Below are 22,598 nucleotides of genomic sequence, written 5' to 3'. Positions count from 1 at the left end.
ATCAAACCACAATTTGGAACAACACAACTATACATGGGAATGAACGTTTTTTTTTTTTTTGTTTGTTTGTTTGTTTTTTTTTAATTGTGGCTGTGACAGTGGGTAACATTAGCATGTAGCTGGCGGCCGCATGCCATGAGATGAATGTAAATGATCCTTTTCCCAACAGCTTTTTCTTGCTGGGCACACAGGCTATTATCTGAATGAAAGTCACTGAAACAAATGTAAACCCAATACTTCAGTAGAACTATTAGAATTTAATTTTACTCACCATGAAATGTTGCTTTTATCAAGGTTGTTCAGCCTCCTAACACAACGTAGTCCGGGCACATTGTGTGGGTAGCAGAGGGAACTTAAACTTGTAAAGTCAATGTTGAGAAAAAATCAGTTATCAAGCTAAATTTTTTAAGTTACAGCAACTTGAATTTGGTTTTACACCCACCAACAATGAAATTTGAGTATAAATGATATACAAAATTAATTTGATGTAATTACCGACATTATTATTTGATAATAACCTAAAAAAATAAAGTTTGCAACTTCGAAGTTGCATCCATGTATTACATCAAGTGGTGTTAACAGGCCCTCTGAGTTACTTTTTAGAGTGTATGAACACTTGGATCACAGCTGGACAGGCTGAAGTTGACACAGGACACAGATGAGACCGTCTCAGTCCACATCTTCTCTGTCCAGCAGCGTCACGCTCTCCAATGACACAAAGATGTACAGTATTTTACCTAGTTAAAGGTTTTAATGTGTCCAACAGTCCAGTAAAATCCATCAATGATATCTAAACTCATAATGGCGACTTTTCTCTCACAAATGCTTCTTTTATTTGAACTCCTTTTCTGTCTTTGTGGATTAGGCCGACTTGCTGAGACTCAGTGGCTCAATCCCTGTGTCCTCTGGTCCTCCTCTGTCCTCCAGCTGTCACTTCAGTACTGAAGCCATATTTTCCCCTGCTGTCTGTGCCTTAAGTGTATGTGTGTGTAGGTATGGTCGCAGTACTCCCTGTAGAGAGAAGGTGCTACATGGATTTGTAAGTGAATGCAGCCTGTAAAGCACTTTGAGAAGTTGATAAGAGCAGGAAAGGTTTATTCAAGTAAAGTCCATTCACTTTCTAGCACTTTCCAATCCCATTTGGATTTTGTAACACCACACCATGTCCAACACGCCAGCCCCTTTATTTCAGGATCTGTTTTCTATGCTATGGAAGCCTTGAAGTTCTTTTCAGTTTTCTTGTCAATTAACCCTCGTGTTCACCTCCCGCCCCTTACTTTAGTGTTCCCGGTCAAAATTGACCAGTCTGTTTTAACTGCTCTTAAATTAGCACAAAAACCATTTTTCACCACCAAATTTTTATTCAACATTCTTTAGCTGTGAAAAATGTCTCAAAGTAGTGTTTAACATGAATTTATAGAATTAGACATAAAATAACTGCAGTGAAAACACAATTAGGCACTGAAAATGTATTACAAAATGAACATGTAATGTAAAAACTAAATGGAAAACCAAAGACCAAACTCAACATGAAGTTGTGTGTGTGTGTGTGTGTGTGAATTCATGCACGAGTGGCATGTGACACTCAGTTCAGAGTGGGCCTTGCAAACATAGGCATCACATTTGCAGCATCTCAGGCTTGTTTTGTTGTCTCTAGGGGCACAGAGCTCACAGCGCTTCCTTTTCTGCCCATGTCCTTGTTGGAGGAGAGCAGCCAGGGCAGTGGCTGGGGCTGGGGCTGGGGCTGGGGCTGGGGCTGGGGCTGGGGCTTGCACACTCCTAACCAGACTGGCAGAGGCTGGTGTGCGGGGAATGTGCTGGCGCCTTTCAATAAGAGGAGTCACCAAAGCTTTCCCCAGTCGATTTCTCTCCAGGTGTCCCCAAACACGCGCTTCCCCTCCAGGTTTGTCATCTCGGGTATAATTCCCTCAGTGGACTCTGGTAAAAAGACTTTGAAGCTGGTGTGTATGAGGATGCTTTCTGTCTGATGGATGAATATAGTCTGGATATCCATTCATTTCCTCCTCTTCATTTTGACCGGGAACACCACAGGTGTAACAAGGTTGATTAAAACACTCAAAATTCAATGAAAGAGGTGATCATCACTTTTATATGTTCAAGTGCATAGTGTGGAGGATATCATAAGGCCTTGAGGCAATCAGATGTAAAACACAATATTTATGAGTATTTTAAGTTGTAAATCGGTCAGATTTGACCCAAACATGACAGGAGGGTTAAAACACGCCCTGAGAGAACCAAGTGTGGAAACCTATTTTAGAAGATGATGAAGTCAAGCCCCACCACACACACACACACAGATAAAAAAATTACTTTCACAGTCTTCTGTTCAGGAATACATCCAACTGTAGATGCCGTTTTGAGAAGAAAACCCATCCAGATGATTTTATATTTTAGTCTCAGACTCATTTAAAGAATCAAGGAGAGAGGAGAACTTACTATTTTTTTCAATTTCTACACTCTCTAAAATTCAACAGAATATATAAAAATGTTCCTTCTATATTTACTAACCTCTTAAAAACTTCTGATCTAAACTGTCATGTATGCATTTTCTCTCAGTTTCTAAATGTTTTGTTGTTATTATCATTTAATGTATACATTTTAATTAAAAAGTACAGAGACATCATGAAGAAACTCATATTTCTTTCTATCTTGCCTGTTTAACAACTGAAAAATGTTCTCAAAAATTTCCCAGATGTTCGATGGTGGATATTTCATGATGAACTCACGCCAATGTTCCTTCAACTGTTTATGATCCATGTCTTTTACTGCATTCATGAGCTCTCTCTTTGCACTTCAGAAATTGGTGCCTTGACTACATCAGCTATCTTATTCCCACATATTGCAACAAAAGCAGATGACAGATGAAAGTGCCTGCTGTGAGTTCATCGGACACTTCTATATGTACGGGTCATGGCTACAACAGCATATTTCTTTGCTTCCTTTCCTGCATTGTTCACATAGAACAGTTTGATGCAATCTAGGCCACAATATGAGAGTAAAGGCATATCCATTCTTTCTTGAGGCAAATCTTTCATTTTTGGACTGGCGCTCCTTTTGTACTTTCTGCATTGCATTAACTGAAAGCCCCCCATATCATCACACACACACAGATGTGTGATAACACACAAGATAGTCAAAGCTTGGAAACCTTCTTTTTTCCAGTTGATATTGAGTGGCCTTTCAATTCCATCTGCTACTCAACCATTTAGGCCGTTCGGCAATGAGTTTTTGAATCAAGAACACAAAGACTCTAATTTTGAGCCATGGAAGATTCATCCATCCATTAAAAGTGTACAGACTTTCTCAGCACTCTCTCAATTCTATTCTTGGCAGAGTGTGTCATTTTTCTCAGAAGGCTTTAGTATCTACAAAAGTCTCGACTCCAACATCAATTGAGCAAGCCCCATGCTATGTGATATAAATCTGATCCTGAATCAGTTGGGAAATGTGTTCCTGTGGGAGTGTGCGGTCCTGTATGTTTGTATGACGCGCTGCTGCTTACATAAGCACGCTGAGTCCAGATAGAGTTTTGTACTATTTAATGAAATACAGTTACAATACAGCTCGTCAGACGGCTTTTGGTTACAAACGCAATAAAGATGTAAACGTGCGCACTGTCTGCGAAATGTAACTAAGCAATGAAGTGATGACGAAAAGCGATGAAAACAGTGCATTAAATTAACAGTAAACAAAAAATTACGGCTACCATGCACACCTCTCTGCTCCCCGTGTGCGCCGGTGACCTCCTATCTCACCGATGGCATTAATGCCCAGTACCCACGTGACCCAAACACCACGAATCACCGTGGCAACCACAGGCTAAACAAATTAAAAGATGAGTAATTCACCCGTGACATGATACGACTCCTACAGGGAATATTCCTGTAAGGTCTCAATAGCTGTTCCTTTAACCTATTTCTGAAGGAAGAAGGCTTTGTTTAGTGGTTGGAATACTTTTGGCTTAAATTGCTTGACAGGATGACTTCCAATAATTAAATTTGGGTGGATCCCACTAAATATGGGAGGCTATTGAACTGCTATTCTGTTTGCTAATATAGCCTCAGCTACAACTTTGACAAGATCTCCCAGATCATCTTGAAATGATATATTTTGGTGTTTGTGTGTGTAAAACTCATCTTTATCATAAACTTGAAGCCTTCTGGATGATTCTGTCCTTCAAGCGCCTCCAAATCCTTTATAAAAGTAAGAGGGTTTCACATTTCACACACACGTTTCACAAATTTGGGGAAATCTATCTGACAATAAGACAAACAAAGTCAGGACAATGGCAACTTTTCTGGACAGAGAAAGGCCTCAGTGTAGATGCAAAGAGAGATTACATGACAATTAATTTCATAAAGCCCACCAACATACACTGTGAGAAGAGAGACTTGGTCTGGGTTCATGTTCAAATTCAGAGAGGACAAATTTCTCATCAACAGTTTTCAAACTTGAGGTCAGCCATATATTTTCTAATGTTCTCAGCTGTACGATGTTTTGTATGACACCCACTGCCATAATTTTTTATCTAATTTTATAGTTAGTTATAGTTATAGTTTTACTATACTCAAAGAGGAGCAACATTGACAAAATGTAAAGATTTATATAAAAAATATCTTTAACATATCTGCTGATGAAATGTTTGTTTATTTATTAATCCTATCCTGGTTATCTTGCTATCTATCTATTTATCCTATGTGTTTATATCCTCCCTAACATGGCGCTGTAATGTGCACACTTCCCCACTAATAATAGATTCACTCATTTTAAGATGAAAGAAACAGAATCCTGGAGGTCTTGTGTGACATCAGTCCTCGGGTGCGATATAGACAGCCAAGAAAAAAACATCCAGGCATAGCTCCTCTTGTTGGAAATAACCTTTAAAATGAGTTATAATAAAGAAGAAACTTATTTCAATATGAAGCAGTCTGATGCTGTAATCTGCAGGACCAGCTTCACAGTGCATTGATGTCGCTATGTGTCAGTGACAGCAAGAAGGCTGCTGTTGATCCTTCAAAACATGATGGACAACAGCATCGCTCTGCAGCCTGTGATTGGCTCCCATTCGGCCTGATGTTTTGTGTAACCTTGGCCATATCTACAGTAATTGCTACACATGGCTGTTTGTGCTGCTCAATTATTGTTATTTTTTGGGTCGGAATTTCAAATGCAAGCTATTGGAAAAATACAACAGTTAGGATTTTAGAAAGTTCAAGCTACAATGGCCAAATAACTGCCAAGAGAACCCAACTGTTTATCAGGCTCTTATATAGCGTTAATGCAGTAACTGATGTGGATATCGCGCATTTGTCTGCGTGCTTCAGTTGTTTATTTGACCTACCACGTTGGATGGTTAATGAAGACATGACATTTTCATGGAGGAATGGTTATGAAAGCAGACTAACGCCAGGTGGCACTCAGAGGTGCGAATGAACTTCATGTTACTGGAATGATTATAAAGATAATAAACCCCACAATGTACAAGCCTTTTGTTTTCGTTGCTTTAAAACAAAGCCCGATAGTTTTCCTCATTAATCGGGCATTTCCATTTATTTTTAAAACAATGCAAATAAATACATCAAGTGTTATGTGACCGAAACTGTTATTTAGAATTGGTGATGAATTTGCATGCTCACCAATATGACAGACTCCTCTGCAATGATCACAAAAGGAAAAATGAAAAATATCAGTCCAAAGACACAGCACGGTTACAACTTTTTTCAGGCCATGTTTATTGAATATGTCCGACATCTTCAGAGTCTGAGCAGCCGACGAAAACATAGACAGAGTCAGACTCTGTTACATCCTCACGGATAAGTGACGCATTTCCCATCATCGGTATAAATACTCAGCATCATTCTCCGGCAGCAGCCGACACTCGCAGTTCAGACCTTCCTGCACAAACCCTCCTCGCTATGAGCCCTGCAAGGAACGGCGGTGTCCTGCGCACCCGGCTGTCCAACAAGTAGCCGTATCTCCCCAAAACTCAGCGGGCTCACTGGCAATGGAGATCACGGACAACACGACAGCCTGGACACAGCTCAACAACATTTCCAACAAAACCCCCGAAGCTGATGATGAGGACGTGAAGCTGAGTTACCAAGTGGCCACGTCCTTCCTGCTTGGCGCGCTCATTCTGTGCGCGGTGTTTGGGAACGCGTGCGTGGTTGCAGCCATCGCCTTGGAGCGGTCTCTCCAGAATGTGGCCAACTATCTGATCGGTTCTCTGGCTGTCACGGACCTCATGGTGTCGGTCCTGGTTCTGCCCATGGCGGCGCTTTACCAAGTCTTAAACCGATGGACTCTCGGACAGGTGACGTGTGACATCTTTATCTCTCTGGATGTTCTGTGCTGCACCTCGTCCATCCTGCACCTGTGCGCCATCGCTCTGGACAGATACTGGGCCATAACCGAGCCCATAGACTACATGAAGAAGAGGACGCCGAGGAGAGCTGCGGTCCTCATCAGTGTTACTTGGCTGGTAGGATTCTCCATCTCAGTCCCACCGATGCTAATCATGCGCTCTCAGCCCAACAAGATGGCAGAGGACAGGGCGAACCCGAAGCAGTGTCAGATCAGGCAGGACCCCTGGTACACGATATACTCCACATTTGGGGCTTTTTACATCCCGCTCACTCTGATGCTGGTTTTATACGGGCGGATATTCAAAGCCGCTAGGTTTCGGATCAGAAGGACAGTGCGTAAAACGGAGAAAAAGAAGGTGACCGACTCCTGCTTGGCGTTATCCCCGGCGCTCTTCCACAAAAAGACTGGTGGAGACGCGCAGGCTAAGAGCTGGAAAAGGAGCGTGGAGCCCCGGCCGCTGCAGAGCGTCAACGGCGCGGTGAAACACGCGGAGGACGGCGAGTCTCTGGAGATTATCGAAGTTCACAGCAACTACAAAAGCAACCTGCCGCTGCCCAACACCCCGAGCTCCGTGCCGCTGTTCGAGAGCCGCCACGAGAAGGCGACCGAGGCGAAGCGCAAGATCGCGCTGGCACGGGAGCGCAAAACGGTGAAGACTTTGGGCATCATCATGGGCACCTTCATCCTCTGCTGGCTGCCCTTCTTCATCGTCGCTCTGGTCAAGCCTTTTTGCCAAGAGTCGTGCTACATGCCCCGCTGGCTGGAGGATGTCATAAACTGGCTGGGCTACTCAAACTCTCTACTCAACCCCATCATTTACGCATATTTCAACAAAGACTTCCAGAGCGCCTTCAAGAAAATCATCAAGTGTCATTTCTGCAGGCCGTGACGGGTTCAGACCGGAGACTCACGTATCATTTAGGTTTGAGTTAAAGGCATCCAGAGGAGTAGCCCCGAAAATTACTAGTCTCTAAAAGTGGCACAGATTGTTCTGAGCAAAAAATGAACAGGGCTCACATTGATAATCACCATCCTTAAATGTTCCCAGAGACGTCTGTAGACTATGCATAGATGAAGCTGTGATTGTCTGATTCAAGCTCCATGTTCCTCGTCAAGTTCCGTCAATAAAGAGAATTTTTAAGAATTGCTCTGGAGTCATGATTTACAGTTTGTTGACTGGTTAATTTTTTTTTTTTTTTCAAAATTTTATCAAACATTTTCTTTGACAAAACAAAAAATCTGAATACGTCACTTTGGACTTTTGCAAGTTGTGAAGAATGTTTGTTATTATTTTATGACATTTAATAAACTGAATCACTGGTCAAAAAGGTTATGCAAACAAGAAAAAAAAATCACTTTCACACAAATCAATATGGTGTAAAACTTCTATAGAAAGGAGAAAATTCAAAATGAAATCATGTGAAATGAGCAGTATGATGGTCATATCCATTTACTTTATAATGGTTATGCTGTGTTTATTTTTATTTAATTAGAACATGTTACTTCCATTGGTGTTTGCCTCAGTATCTGCTTGTCAGTGAGTGTCACCCAGCACCTGCATGGGATGGGAACCTCATTAAACATTTTCCCTCCACTGTGCTGTAGTGCCCTCATGCAAGAGACATGACTCATGACTTTCTTTAAACCCACTGAACTTGATTTTAAATTCCAGTGGTAACCAAGAAGAAAGCCAATTCATTTGGCTGAATTTTGGGGTAATTCAACCAAACATGTTAAAATCCAGAGTAGTTTGATTTGAGGAAAAAGGACAATGTAAAATGTCTTTTAATTGAATATTTTTTACTGTGAAGAGGTGGAATTACGTGTTCATGAGCTCATGTTGACCAATGTGATTCTAACAGCCTCTTTCTGTTAAGAGGTTAACGCCCCCCAACAGCCTCAACATGTGCACTTCGTGCTGGAGTGATGACTCTGACAGTGAGAGCGCCCTTGATGTGGTGAGCGGGCAAACAGACAGACAGATGGTGAGACTCCAAGACAGAGACCAAAAAACACACACATACTCGTCACAGTTCATGAGCAGCAGTGAAAAGGCTACTCCTTTGTAGCAGTTCTGTTGTTCTTTCCCTCCATCAATCAGAGCGTCAACATATCAGTCCGTCTTAAAAAAGCTGTGAAAGTGGCACACAGATGTATGCTGGAGAGGTGGTCGCCATAGCGACATATGGGGGCTCCAAACTCCAGGGGCAGAAGGGCAATTACCTGATCAAAGGCCTGCTGCGACACAGGAATACAGAGGTGTGTATGAGTGTTCCACAGCTGGCAGGATCTCAGACAATAAGCATGTGTTTCCTTCTTTCCTTCCAGCTTTCTATTATTTATTATATATTTAATACTTACTTACAGTTTAGAACTGGAGAGCCAGTATTTTGTTGTAGTTTTCCCCATTATATTTCCTCATTTGATTTTAAACAGGCTTTAAAAGAGGTTGCTGAATAGGTATTTTCATGCTTTATCTGGCATGCTTATTGTTTGTTCCCATTCATTCAAGCTACATGATGGATACGTAACACATATTCAAGCGAAAGACTGCAAACATTGTGGATGTTTTGTATGAAATGAGCTTTATCCAGCTGTGTGCATATTATATAAATCTAAATAAAAAGATGAGAGCAGATTTGGTCAAAATGTGTCTGTTTTGGTGTATTGTATGGTGTCATTATCTAAAGCAACTCCCGCATGAGGAAATCTACATGAAGGAAGAAACATGAGCCATCAGAGAGCCATAAACTTCAAGGACCAGATTTGTAACTTAGAACAGGTGTTCTGTTTTATGTTGTTGTGGTAACATATTTTATGTAACCAACAGCTGATTCTGTCATCTCATAGATTCTGAACCCTTGTGCATCAGTACCGTGGGAACAGTGAATGATTGTTTTGACAGTGGAAAAAAATACATATTTTTTCTAGTTTTACTCTTGAATTTAGCTTTCACTCTCAGCTCATGGTCATGATCAGTGAATCGAGTATGCTTACAGAGATGGTTCAGCTGTTAGCTCTTGGCTTTACAGGATATAAGTATGCCAGTGCATCTGTTGTGCAAGGCTGTCCCAAACTATTTTGTTTGCTGGAACTATCAATGACTGTTGATGATTTTGCCAGTTTTGTATTTGATCTTAATTTTTCTCTTTTTTTTTTCAGTTTAACAAAGTTGAGTTCGTTAAAAATTCCTTTATTGCTGCTTACTGCTGTAGGCAAGCTGCAGCAGGTTTTCTTACTTTGTTTCATTTTGTACACATATATCAAAATAACTTAATCAGTGGTGTCTCAATGATGCGTGTAAGTTAATTTCATAATGTTATCAGAAAGCTACTGCTTCAAACAGACAGTTTGAACTGTAGAAAACTGTAGAAAAAATCAGCATGATGAATTGTGGAGAAAACCTGCATAATCTTGGGCTCTGCCGCAGTAATTTTAATTGTTCTTATGAAATCTGTCTCTCATAAATCAGCTACTTTATTAGCTGAGATTACACCACGAGGTAGAAAAATATTCATGGGTATTGAGCTGAGAGCTGCCATCTGACACATTAACCATGTAAATCCATTAATATCTACAAACATCACGTTATGTTGTTGGGCAGTACGTTGTCAAAAGACAATGATAAAACTGAACAAGGAAACAATGTAAAATCTGTATTGACACATTCCATGGTGCTTGCCTGAAATTCCACTACCTCCAAACAGCAGTATCTGTCAGCATTGCCATTGTCCATCATTTATTAGAAATGCACAACAGCCTGAAAAAAAAGCAGTTGATTTGAGTATTAAACTTTTCCAGAGAGGAGTCAGATTCCATGAAGCCACTTGCAAATCTTCAGGACACCACTAAAGCAGCTGAAACTCAGTTTGACTGTGTCATTGCAGATGCTTTGTTGCCTGTGCTTTCTCAGAGGCTGTGGCCAAGTGCACTTGGCTGTAAATCAGCCTGTATATTGGAGGAGGTGAAGAGTGTGGATTAAATTTTGTTCATGAGCTCTTGAGCTGTTCAGTCGTGATTCCCCCACAGGGGCACCAGTGGCATTCTGCTGTCAGAGGAATTATGTTACAGACTTTCTCCCAGGACCCAAAGATAGAATAAATTTTTCTTGTCTTTTTTTTTTATTTATTGGATTTCTTCTTTGAGTGTTTGTTGTTGAAAAAACAGCAGAGCAGGAGATTCCCATGTTCATTAGGAAGGAAGAAGGCACATTTAAGGTATACCAGCTACTTAAAATATCATTACATTTTTAAACTCTATTGATGAAATATTTCTGTGATTATTCAGCCTTGAACTCATTGAGATGATTGAATTTTTATAGAAATGTACAAAACAGTCAGTAGTGCTCGCTTCCTACAAATCCAATACACGAGAACCTTTTGATGATTTTTTTTATATGCTGAAAGATTTATTGGATTTCATTTTATACATTACTATGCAGTTTATAGTCATATAAAATAATAAAAAAAAGGATTATTTCATTGTAAAATTTAAATATTTCAGGGCCTGAAACTCATTAGCTCTTTTACAAGGCAAAATAATGGAATTGCTGCAAAATTATTTTATTTGTATCAGTTTTGTTTTTGAAAAAATTTTAATGAAAATCTTTTAGTCCAACTCTTTTGAGTGTAAGAAACATCTTTCATTGCTTTTTGGATCAAAATTATTTAGACGTTATTTTAATTGTGCCAATAGGGAGAACTTGAGACTTTGAGTAAGGAAGTGTTACTGCTTTTTGTTCAAATTTCGTTCATGGAAATAAAGCAGGAAACCTCAAATCTGTTCCTACAGATCATGTAAACTATCACACTGTAGATAAATGGAACAAGCTAATTAACTGGACTACACTTAACCACCACTTTCTCAGGTAGATTGTGTCAAGTATTTACTGATGGCAACTCGAGACGCTGGAGGCTGAGTGCCGTGCAACCAAACTTGTTCCGGTCTCCAGCAGCTTCAGCTTCAGCTTGGAACTTAGCCCTTGCAGCTTAGCAGCTAAATTCTTACTTCTGATTTTCTTTTTCTGGTGTGGTTGTTATTGCTTCGTCGGGTCTCCTGGGGAAGTTCTGATGAGGAGAGCTCTACCAAGACTCCCCGAAAAAATTTAATTTTGACTACTTTTATTTTGGGGCCGACCCATGGGTGTGGTCTGGTTGTCGGCGCGAATTTGGCCCAATTGAATTTCCCCCTTAAGCTTCAGGGCCTAGCAAGGGCGGTGTTTGGATTTTATGTTATGTTCATTAATGTATATGTAAAACAAGGATAAATGTATCGTTTGATAAGTACAGTTTTCTCTGCTTGTTGTGGTTACTTCGGTGGACGTGGTTTTATCTGAATCATTGTAAAACAAAATTAAATGGTTATTAGGCAACCACGACATCACAGAGCACACAAATAAATGAACTAAGAAAAGATGATTTTCATGCATATGTTGACTGGATGTGGAACACCAGAGACGTGGCTATGGACAATGTATGAAGTGTCTTTCTTTTTCTCTTTCTCAGAAATTTATGAGTGGAATTGAAGTACGTAGGTTACGGTGTGGTCGCGACACCCCATTGGTTCCGATGGCTCGCCATCAGGTGGTGCTGTGGCCGCATGATTGTGGTAGTTAATTATTCGATGTAAGTACTATCTCTGCCAAATTAGCTCGTAGAAAAACGGTTCGAACAGTCCTCTTTTTGCAAAGAAGTCGGTTCGGCGTCTTTGCAGTCTCTTACTAGATCAGCGTATCCTATTTCTTATTATATCAACCCTGGTGACCTTCTGAGTATGGATGCATTCCAGAATGGCAATTTGCGTTCGCTGCCCGATAAGGTTATCAGGTCAGCCTGAGTGGAGGGTCAGAGAAGGGGTACCTCTCTGCGGGATGAGGCAGGTTCATGCTGATTTGTGGCGCTGACTGTAATCTATTGTCTTGGGAAAGCAGGGTCTCTAGATGCCAGGTAACGGCATGACATCAGCTCCTACCTGATGTGCGATGTACAACGTGCGCCTACAAATGTGATGGCAGTTAACTGATAATAAACAAGCCCATGAGCCACGTCGGATCTCCCCTCGCACCCCTGCCTCCGTTCCTTGCTCTACCCAGGGAGCCACCGATCCCGTGGTCCCGTTGGTACGAGTCATGCAGCCCCTTCCCCTCGCCCTGCAGGATGATGTCACGGCAGAACTCAAGAAACTGCTAGATGCTGGCATCATCGAGCTGGTCGATGCTTCACCCTGGGTCTCTAACCTGGTTGTGGCTAAGAAGAAAACGGGTTGCCTGTGCCCCTGTGTGGACTTCAGGCAGGTAAATAGGGCTGTTATCCCTGAAAAATACCCGCTGCCTACGGTGGAGGAGCTGTCTGCGAAGTTCTACGGCTCAAAAGTTTCCTCCAAGCTCAACCTCCGCCAGGGATACCTGCAAGTCCCACTACACCCAGACAGTTGCAAACTCACCGCCTTTGTGACTCACATGGGGGTCTTTAGGTATACCTGCATGCCGTTCGGCCTAAGCTCTGTCCCCAGCTGCTTCCAGAAAATCATGGCCACCATCTTTGCAGCCATCCCAGGTGTGGTTGTCTACCTTGACGATATTGTGGTCCACGGGGAGACAGCGGCTTTACATTACGAGCGTCTCTCCAGAGTACTCAACGCCCTCAGCGACCACAACCTCATGCTGAATGGGGAAAAATGCATCTTTGCAGTGTCTGCCATTTAATTTGTTGGGTTTCGCCTGACAAGCGACGGCCTGAGCCCTCCTGCCCCGCCCAACTGTCCTCATTTCTGGGGATGACGACCTATTACCTGCGCTTTCTTCCCCCCTACTCTGAGACCACTGCCCCTCTGCGCACACTACTCAAGAGGGAAGCATCTTGGTCTTGGACCCATGCTGTCCACTGCCTCAACTCCCAGCTCACGTCCCCACCGGGGCTCGCCCACTTTGACCTGCTGAGCCCCACATTCATGACCTGTGACGCATCCAACACACAACACGCCATACTGTCCCAACTCCAGTAGGGGCTTGAGCGCCCAGTGGCGGTTGCGTCCAGATCTCTCACCCCTGCCAAGCGCAAGTACTCAGTGGGGGAGCGGGAGGCGCTGGCCTGTGTCTGGGCCTGTGAACAATGGTACGTGTATCTGTATGGGCGGCACTTCATCCTCCAGATGGACCACCAGGCCCTCATTGCCCTGTTGGCCACAGCTGGGTCTGACCACAAGCCGCTGCGCCTTTACCGGTGGGTACCGGTGAGAGACTGTAGGCGTGCAACTTCACCACACAGTTCACGGTCGGCAGAGAGAACATTGTTGCAGACCTGCTCTCCAGAGCCACATCTGCGTCCGCGCACGACGCAACCCGGACCCCTCAGAACCAGACCTGATCCTCATGCTGCACACCCCACTCCAGGCAGCAGTTTCTCTGTACGAGCTCCAGGCCGCCTCCCGGTGTTCGCCCAGATCCGCACCTTCATCCAGGAGGGCTGGCCCGCCAAAGTCTCGGAGGAACTGGCCCCCTTTCACTGCATCAGGGATGAGCTCTCGTGTTGGAATGACGTATGCATTGCACGGGGCTTGTGCACAGTGGTCCCCAACATCTTGCGGGCAGGCGTGCTGGCCATGATGCATGAGGGTCACCTGGGCATGGTAAAGGTAAAACAGCACTGCAGGGGCAGTGGCTCCGTCTGGTGGCCAGGCATCGACAGGGACGTGGAGGTGATGGTGAAAGACTGCACATCCTGCATCAACAGTGGCAAGACCAGCCTGCCTCCACCTCCACCTCTGCAGCCTCTGCCATGGCTGCAAAAACCATGGTCTTACATTCAGCTGGATATCTGCGGCGAGCTCCACAGCGTCCCACAACACCAGCGTTTTCTTCAGGTCGCCTATGACCTCCACTCAAAATGGCCAGAGGTCCTTCCGGCCGGCTCTGTCACCACCAAGGTGGTCACTGATTTCCTTTCCTCCCTGTTTACACACTGGGACGTCCCCGACACCATCACCACTGATAATGGGGTGGATGTGAACTAGGACGTTCCTAAAGCTCAGCTGGAGGCCCCGGCTGCACACCCACCTGAGCCGGATGCACCAGCTGACCCACTGCAGCTTGGGTTGCACCCAGCTCAAACCCACCAGAGGCCATCCTACCTCAGAGACTATGTTACAGACTTCTAAGATCTAGTTAGAGCATAGCCTGTCATGTGGCAGAATAACCCACAAGGCTATGCCGGCAAACTGATAGTCTACCCGGTTTTGTCAGCTAGGTTGTGTTGTTTACTTTGGTTGGCTGTTAGACAGACTGAGTTATTTGGAAAAGTTGAGTTATTAAAAAGAGGGGCTAAATGTAGTGTACGGCTGCACGCCAAGTAACGGCATGACATCAGCTCCTACCTGATGTGTGATGTACAACGTGCTCCTACGTATGTGATGGCTGGATGGATGGTTAACTGATAATAAACAAGCATGTGAGCCACGTCGTTATCTGCGTATCATTATATAAAACAAGTTTCAGGTAATGGTCCAGGACGGCACTTAACAGAGACCTGAGAGATCTCTGTTGGAGGAAATAGTCTCTTAGAGGTTTGACGGGTGTGGGGGATTGGAATATCCACCCTTCCTTTCTTCGGACCTCACAACAATGGGAACTATACCTTATAACACAAGTGGACAGTTCATCTATGCAGGGAATGGTACACCCCAGTAGACAGACTGGTCTTTGAGGTCAAGCGTACTTGGATCCAGGGCAGAGTCTCTGAAGGGAAAGCTTCTTTAAAGTGTGGAGTGTTGTCTGACTCACTGTTTGATTTCAGACCAGGTCGATTTAAGAGAGACATCAAACACGGACTCATTATTTGTTGTCTTGCTCTTGATACTTTCTACAGGTGTTCCTATTGCTTTCAGAAAGATAAACCTGAACCGCCTCATCATTCCATCTGAAGGACTTCTATTCTACTGTTTGAATTGTATCGACTCTGAGAAAAGCAGAAACAGATGTTTTGTCATAAAATCTAATGAAAGACAAATAATCTACATCTAAATGAACATTTACAGTATATCCATCACTGACCAGATGTCCATGGATGCTGTGGCCAATATTTACTCTCATCAGTAAATAACTCATCTAACAGCATTAAAATGTATAATCCAGACAGGCTATAAAGAAAATTTTCACATTGTCTCGTTCACATGAATTTGACCCATAGGAGTTATTCTGAAACTTGTTTATCTGTCCCAAACAGCACAGATTATAACATCACTATAATTTCATCACTAGATTTCTTCACATCACAGTATTTCTTCCATTTCCCCTTCATTTTTATTTCATCTTTGAGTTGCCTTGGGTTGCGTCCTGAGGCAGAGCCAAGTCCAATCACTAAAGCTTATTGCACATTTACACGTCTCAGTTTCCCCTAAAGGTCTTGTTTTGGTCAAATGCAGTGGTAACAGCACCAAAGGCAGTGCAAACAATTTGCACTTTCTTTCATTGTGACCCCAGAGATTAGAAAATTAGAAGAGGAGTGATGCCCTCATCAAGAATCTGCACTTTGTCTGAAAGACTTCTGAGGGAAACAATCATTTGGATTTGAACAGATTTATGATCCAGAAGTTGGTCAACTATCAATCAAAAGTTTGTTGAAATCAAGCCACATTGTGTTAATTTCAGGAACACAGGCACCATGTACTTACACCTGAAACCAGACTCTTCTGATCAGGTGAGATTAGCAACAGAAGATTTAGACACAATGACATTTCTCCCTAGAGGCCAGGACACTACAGGCCTCCAGTGTTTGCCGTCATGCCGCCTGCAAACAAAGAGGGATATTACTGATGTACATAAAAATTTTAAATTATACATTTCTTTCTTTTATTACACTTGAATTTAATTGAAGGGACAGGATTTGTATTGGTGGAATATTTTTTACCTGACTATTCTCCAGGTAATCAGCACATATGTTTAGCAAATGCTCCTCTTGCTACGAACATGCATTGGTCTTGTTCAGAGAGATTATCATTTTGACATTTTAATTAAAGAGCAATACAGTTTTACAGATTTCAGCTGCTACAGATGAAGAAAATAAGACTAAGTAATAATTAGAAGATAAGCAATAATTGGATACTGTTGGAAGGAAAAGAGTTTTATTGGAATGTGTGAGATACCGGCAATTAAATCTGGTGTTTGAAGTTTGGAAAATATGTTATTAACATAGAAAACATTTGGGCTAATTCCCAAAAACAACAAGGGGGTTCCATTAAGGAAAAGGCCCTGTAATATGGTGTTGGGCTGTGAAGCAAAGAAACAAGAAACAAGTTGTGAGTGTTGGACTAGTGAAGGACCAGTAAAAAAACAAAAACAAAATGTTGCCTGTGTTGGCAAAACTAAATAGACTGTGATTATGTGCTCCTGTGTCTCACTTTGGTTGCTAACAAACAAATAATTCACAAGTAGCACCTAAGAGGTGTTCTATGTTGTAAGAGCTATGTTGAGCCTAAAGCCAAGCTTCCCCGTGTCATGAAGGCGGCTCTCCTTTAAGCAGGCTGTCTCACCATGGTAACTTATGCTGCGAACATAACCTGGTCCGGACCAGTTTTTGTTCCGACTTTCGACTTAAAGTCGGCGATAAAAAGCGCTGCCCCTTCATCATCCTCCTTGAGCACGACCTCACTGTTTGTAGAAGATGCAGTGGTTTTAGGTACAAAATTCGTTAAATTTACTCTTCGGAGGGGGAGAGTTTTTCCAGACCAGAGTGATCTGTTGGCATTTTCTGTTCCAACCTGTATTAATAGGCCATTGAAGTGTTCATGTGCCATGTGTACATGGCAACTTTGAGAGTTACCTCTGTGTGGGGACCAGCAAATGTGTGTGCTGGCAGCTTGAGCAACCCTAATGTGTCCCCTTCAACTGTAAAATTGTCATGGTTTTGGTTTCTACGTCGGTGGTTTGAGTTTTTCTGTCATGTTTTGAGTTCTGTCTGGTGTCCAGGGCGTTCGGTCTGTGTTGTTGTCACTTCCTGTTTTATTTTGAAGTCTGGGTTCTGTCGTGTCACCCGTTGCTTTACTTCTTGGTTGGCTCTCCTGTTGATTGCGTCCCCTTCCCTAATGTGAATCACCTGTGTCTTGTCTTGTCACTGTGTATTTAAGTCCTGTTTTCGGTTTCGTCCGCCTCAGATCCTTGTCCCCCATTCACTTGGTGGCACGTGTCTTGTTTGGCCTGCCCTCTTTCCTTCCTGACTCCTGCCTGTCTCTTTGCTTTTTTCTGCCTGTGACTCTGCCCGTGTCCCTCGGCCTGTTGTCTTCCTGTGCTTGTTATTTTGTAGTTTTGGTTTTCTGTTCATTAAAGTATTGAGTTCTCACCTACCTGGTTCTCGTGACTCCTGCATTTAGGTCCTCATTCCTCCACCCCCCTTGAGAAAAATAGACTTTTCTCGTCTGAGGAACAATAAATATGCATTTAGTATTTTACCACCAAAGCATTTATACATACCCTGGACAAAAACTTGCTGCTGGGAGCTGCCAACACCAGTGTCTGATTGAATACCCCTTTGCCCTTCATTGTTTGCAAGGGCAAGCTCCTCTAATCTGCTGGAGCAGACCCCTCCAGCCTTTCTCCTCTAATTTTAATTCTTGTTTGCTTAAAATAATATTAACACTTAATATGTTACGCAGTGTATCATCCACATTCCACTAAAAGGATAAATGCACAGCAAATACATACCACTTTGGATTATATTTTTGTGCTTGGTCCAGATTTGCATTGCTGGCTCTACAACTAATTGAACACCAACTAGAAAATTGCTTAAACTTTATCACAAATAAGACAATGTCAGGGAGGGAATTAAAGTTATATAATATATAATATTATATCGGCAATATTAACTTACACGATCTGAAATTTTTTGTCAGGCTTCCTCTCTTGCCTTGTTTGTAGAAACAGTGTTGCTTTTAGCTGTTTTCATCAGTCTGAACTCTTCATAGCTGGCATGATTATAATCTGCTCCTCTTGGCTGAAATATGCGGCACGTAATCAGACAATTTTTCTGCAGAAATGGTGTCAAATGACGACTAAACAGCCCTTTTTATGTGAACGCACAGACCCTGATGAGGAAAGCCTGGGTCGGAAAATCAAGTTGATAACAACTGTCGTGATACTAGTTATCTCTGGTTGGAGCTTTCAGCTCTGTTCAGCCAGCTCACCCAAAGAAAGCCCGGCTCTGTTGAGCTTCTTTCGTAGTATACCCCTCTCTGTTGCTTCGTTGACACACATGAACGTTTGAACAATCTTCATTGTCAGAGAACATTGTCACAGAAACACTTCGCAGTAACATTTTAAGACTGAAAGTGAACAAAATCCAATGTAAGGCTGATGGAGAGCAAGCGACTAACACGTGGTAACAGTGGTGTGAAGCAGGGTGGGGCTATGCAATCTGAGGAAACAATGAGCTCAGCTACAAAAACTAGTCAGTAAAAATGAAAATCCATATCGTTGCAATAATATATATGTATATATTGTTGATTTTATTTGTCACATTCATTCACGGATTGGTATATATGGAGACACTGTCAAGAAAAAGAGATGCAGTTAAGTTGTGATACTGTTTATACACTTAAAAATTGTATTCATCCGGCATAAACAAAATTATGCAGCAGTTCCAAGACTTACAATAGCTCACAGGCTGGCACAGGCTCCACCACTGGCTTCATTATCGGATGTTTTTCTGTCACTAGCTGCAGACTTTCAGATGTTTATATAAACTGGCTTTAGCTGTAGCTGTGTAGTTTGAATTGGCAGCATGTGGGGCGCCTGCTGGATGCCATCACAAAGAAAAACAGAGCTTTTCCTTTTATGAGGGTTTTTCTGTGCATTACAACCCTCAGGTAAATTATTAAGCTTTGTGAGAGACCAGATGCGTTCAGGTCACCATCTGCAAAAAACACACTCAGTGAGTGGCCTCTTTTCACAAGTCACCAAAACATTTGTGCAAAACTTGTTCTTGTTCCACTGGTGCTATGGATTTTGACTTATTAACTTTACATTTTATCAGCATTTAGAAGAGAGACAGACAGCTACTGTTAACAATGGACATCTAGAAAAAAAGACGCAAATAATGACTGCAGAGATTATGTGGCTTTGAATGAACCATGAGAATGTATCCATTTTGTCTCTCTTCAGGTCTAGCTTCAATATTTTCCTCAAAAACATGTTCCAGAATACAAGTGAGTCCTTGAAGCCCAGTCATGCAGTCATCCCACTGGAACAAAACACAATTACAGTCACAATTTTCTTGCAAAGGTCTGGAACAAAGGATGGGAGATAGATCAATTCAGTGGCTGTCAAAACTCAAATTTCACTTATGTTGAAATTTTGAATATCCCTGAAGAAATTTAAATGTTGAGTGTGTCTGCCTCGCAAAATATCTGCTCACTGTCAGCACAATGTGTCAGTCCATACACTTAATTCAGAGAGACGAGTGTTCAAACAGGATAACCTTTGAGTGGTTGGAGAGGCTGGAGAGTCTGGAGCTCCTGAAAGCTCCGATCCGAGAGTAGACATCCACATCTGAGCAAGCTCCCCATGACAGGTGGGGGCTGGGTGGGGTGGTCTGGATCACAGGCACTGGGAGAGGAAGGGCCAGAACAGGAGGTGCTGTTGGGAGAGAGGGTGGCGGCAGGACAGGAGGTGGAGGGAGAGGCAGTGGGGGTGGATTAGATGTGACAACAGGATTCACTGCGGTTATGGTTTGGGCAGGCAGAGCAGCTTCAGGGACAGTCCCGTTCTTGACTGGCAGGTCCTCACAGGGTGCAGGGTGTTTGAGTGTGTAGTTAGCAGTGTGGTAGAAGCTACAGTACTCCAGAGCATGTCTGGCACTGGCAGACCTTAACCTGCACAAAACAACACAAGTCAGAATCTTTGGTTCATTCTTCATATTAGACAAGAATATTCAGTTGACTGATTCATTTGTTCATACAGAGCAGGTCTGTCTGGTCCAGTTGTATTAGCCTACCAGTGTCAGTCCTTGTTATCCAATTATAAAGTATTTAGTGGAGCATCATTGGTGAGGAAGGTGATGCGGAGTGATGGAGGTCAGAGTAAATATTAATAGGTAACAAATAGGTATCAAAGTTAACGTCAGCGAGGGAAATTTGCTTTGCTCTACTTTCTCTTAATCTCCTCCACACATCGACTAAGTAAAACATTGTCTCCACTTTCTGTATCTCCAGTTCCCAATTAAAATCACTCTGTAGAGTCAGTGAACTTCATGACAATCATGTGTACAGCAGAGGCAGTGGATATTTCTGGTTGCTTGATCCATCAAGCATTACTCTGTAATGTGTACCTGTGTCTCAGCTGTAAGAGTCTATATAGCAGCAGCAAGATCAGTGCTCCAGCCAGAGTCAGCAGAAGTATAGCCACCCTTATATCCAAACTCCAGCATGATGGGGAACCACAGGTCTTAGGTGGCTGTGGTGTCTGCAGCTGAAGGGGAGCATCCATTCCTTGCTGTGGATTGATAAGAGCCTGGACCGGGATGGGCTCGATGTTTGCCAGCAGGGCTTGGTGTAAACTAGGCTGAGGAGGGATCTGAAGAGAGTTGCTACCAGTGACGTGATGACTACACATCCCTGCCAGGTTTTATCCGGGGTAGAGGCGTGGTAGGGTGCTGTCTGCTCTGTCCGCTCTGAAATGACTTCCCTGTGTTCAAGAGTTTGAGAGGCATTAGCTGCTAGCTTTAAGTGTCTGATGCTCCGTAACAAACTTCACTGTCACTACTTCTTTCAAAGGTCATATATACAGTTAGACAATATAACAGTGATAACAACAACAATAATAATACTACGAATAATACTACGAATTTTGTTTTTGTGTTGCATTTCTAGTACATGGTGACAATCACTATGGTTATAGATGCAACAGAGCACACTCCCGAAAACACATATCACTGATGAAGTTAATATGTAATTATTTTGGAAATATTTAAAAATTACCTGTAAAGTTTGACTGTAACATCATTCTATTGACATTTAGAATTTCTCTGTATCCCTTTAAGGTTCCTCTGATAAGGTCATAGTGCTTATTCACACATCCTACAGTTTTAGACCAATGTTTATTTAGAAATTTTTTTTTAAAGAATTTGGAGTTTATGTTTGTGCAAATTTAAGTCCAGGATTCACTTTCTATTAGCTCAGTTTTTGGTCTCAACCAAGTCCAAGAACCAAGATCAACAAAACTATGATCCACTAATGAAAACATTACACTATATGAAAACTATATGAGGTACATTAAAATGATCATGCTTTTAGGAAAGACCATGCATTAAACTTCAGAAAATGTAGATAATTTCAGTTTATTTTGAAATGAGTGGCGTATTCGGTATGTGGGTGACTATAAGAAAGAGGCATTCATACAGAAAACTACAATCAACTTCATGTTCAGAAATATTTTACAGAAAATATCCAACTTACGTCATTTAAATTTGATGGTGGTGCTGGTAAATCCATAAGAAAAAGCTATTCCAAAAACACAAACACAGTAAGAGCTCATGTTCAGGACTGTGTAGCTTTTCAGGAGCAGTTTCTAAATCCTGAGTCACACCAATGGGAGGAAGCCAGAGAAAACAGCAGGAAGCAGTGCATTTCCCCAACACACAACACAGAAACATGATTGGAGAGTACTTCCCATCGCTATGGTTACAGGAAACTCAAGAATGTCTTTTTTTTTTTTTAGGACTTCATTTCAATATGAGTATGGGTCTGAAGAAATCACACAATCACACGCACACAGAATGCCTTTGACAAGCTTCCTATGGAAATTACTTCACTTTCAATTTGGTGAATTATCACTTATCACATCATAAATGCTAATAGAATGGGATGAAAGTCAAACACTGAGATAATATGGAGCTATATTTATTGAAGGTTTCTTTACCTTGGTTAGTCAGGAAACAACAGCCCCAATGGAGGAATAGAATATGCACAATCTGACCTTCAGATCGGACCTTTATCAGGACAAAAAAGACAATTTGTAAAAAAACAATCTTAAAGTAAAAGGAAGTAGCTGTTTCAATGTCACCAAGGCAGCTCACATCAGACCCAGCTCTGGTGTGGCGGGTCAACAGATGCGATGAGACAGTGGCTACTGTGCTATCTGATTGAGTCGGTATTCAGTGGACAAGTAAATGACATGTGGGCACAGAAAGTGGCCCGCTTCAACGCAAGTGCATGCAGCTCTCATTTAT

General features: G+C 42.4%; 2 protein-coding genes across 2 annotated transcripts; one reads left to right on the top strand and one right to left on the bottom strand.

Moving 5' to 3' along the window:
- The first annotated feature begins 6,025 nt into the window (after nucleotides 1-6,025).
- On the top strand, nucleotides 6,026-7,276 carry htr1ab (5-hydroxytryptamine (serotonin) receptor 1A b). The gene has a single exon (XM_029516234.1). The coding sequence runs from the start codon at nucleotides 6,026-6,028 to the stop codon at nucleotides 7,274-7,276; it is 1,251 nt and encodes a 416-aa protein (XP_029372094.1).
- An 11,582-nt stretch (nucleotides 7,277-18,858) lies between these two features.
- On the bottom strand, nucleotides 18,859-21,947 carry prr11 (proline rich 11). Its single transcript, XM_029516327.1, has 3 exons — nucleotides 21,826-21,947; nucleotides 20,700-21,055; nucleotides 18,859-20,244 (listed from the first exon to the last, which is right to left on the bottom strand). The coding sequence occupies exons 2-3, from the start codon at nucleotides 20,981-20,983 to the stop codon at nucleotides 19,821-19,823; spliced, it is 708 nt and encodes a 235-aa protein (XP_029372187.1). The 5' UTR covers nucleotides 20,984-21,055; nucleotides 21,826-21,947; the 3' UTR covers nucleotides 18,859-19,820.
- Nucleotides 21,948-22,598: the final 651 nt, after the last annotated feature.

Source organism: Echeneis naucrates, chromosome 12, assembly GCF_900963305.1.
Source record: "Echeneis naucrates chromosome 12, fEcheNa1.1, whole genome shotgun sequence".
Classification (NCBI taxonomy): Eukaryota; Metazoa; Chordata; class Actinopteri; order Carangiformes; family Echeneidae; genus Echeneis; species Echeneis naucrates.
The sequence above is the reverse complement of the archived record's forward strand: the minus strand, read 5'-3'. Positions and strand labels throughout refer to the sequence as shown.

Bases quoted from the DNA above. Each gene is read 5' to 3' on its own strand.
- htr1ab (XM_029516234.1), top strand. From the start codon at position 6,026: ATGGAGATCACGGACAACACGACAGCCTGGACACAGCTCAACAACATT.
- prr11 (XM_029516327.1), bottom strand. From the start codon at position 20,983: ATGTGTAGTCATCACGTCACTGGTAGCAACTCTCTTCAGATCCCTCCT. The intron at 20,245-20,699 runs GTACACATTACA...TGTTTTGTGCAG, and splicing joins CTCTTACAGCTGAGACACAG to GTTAAGGTCTGCCAGTGCCA.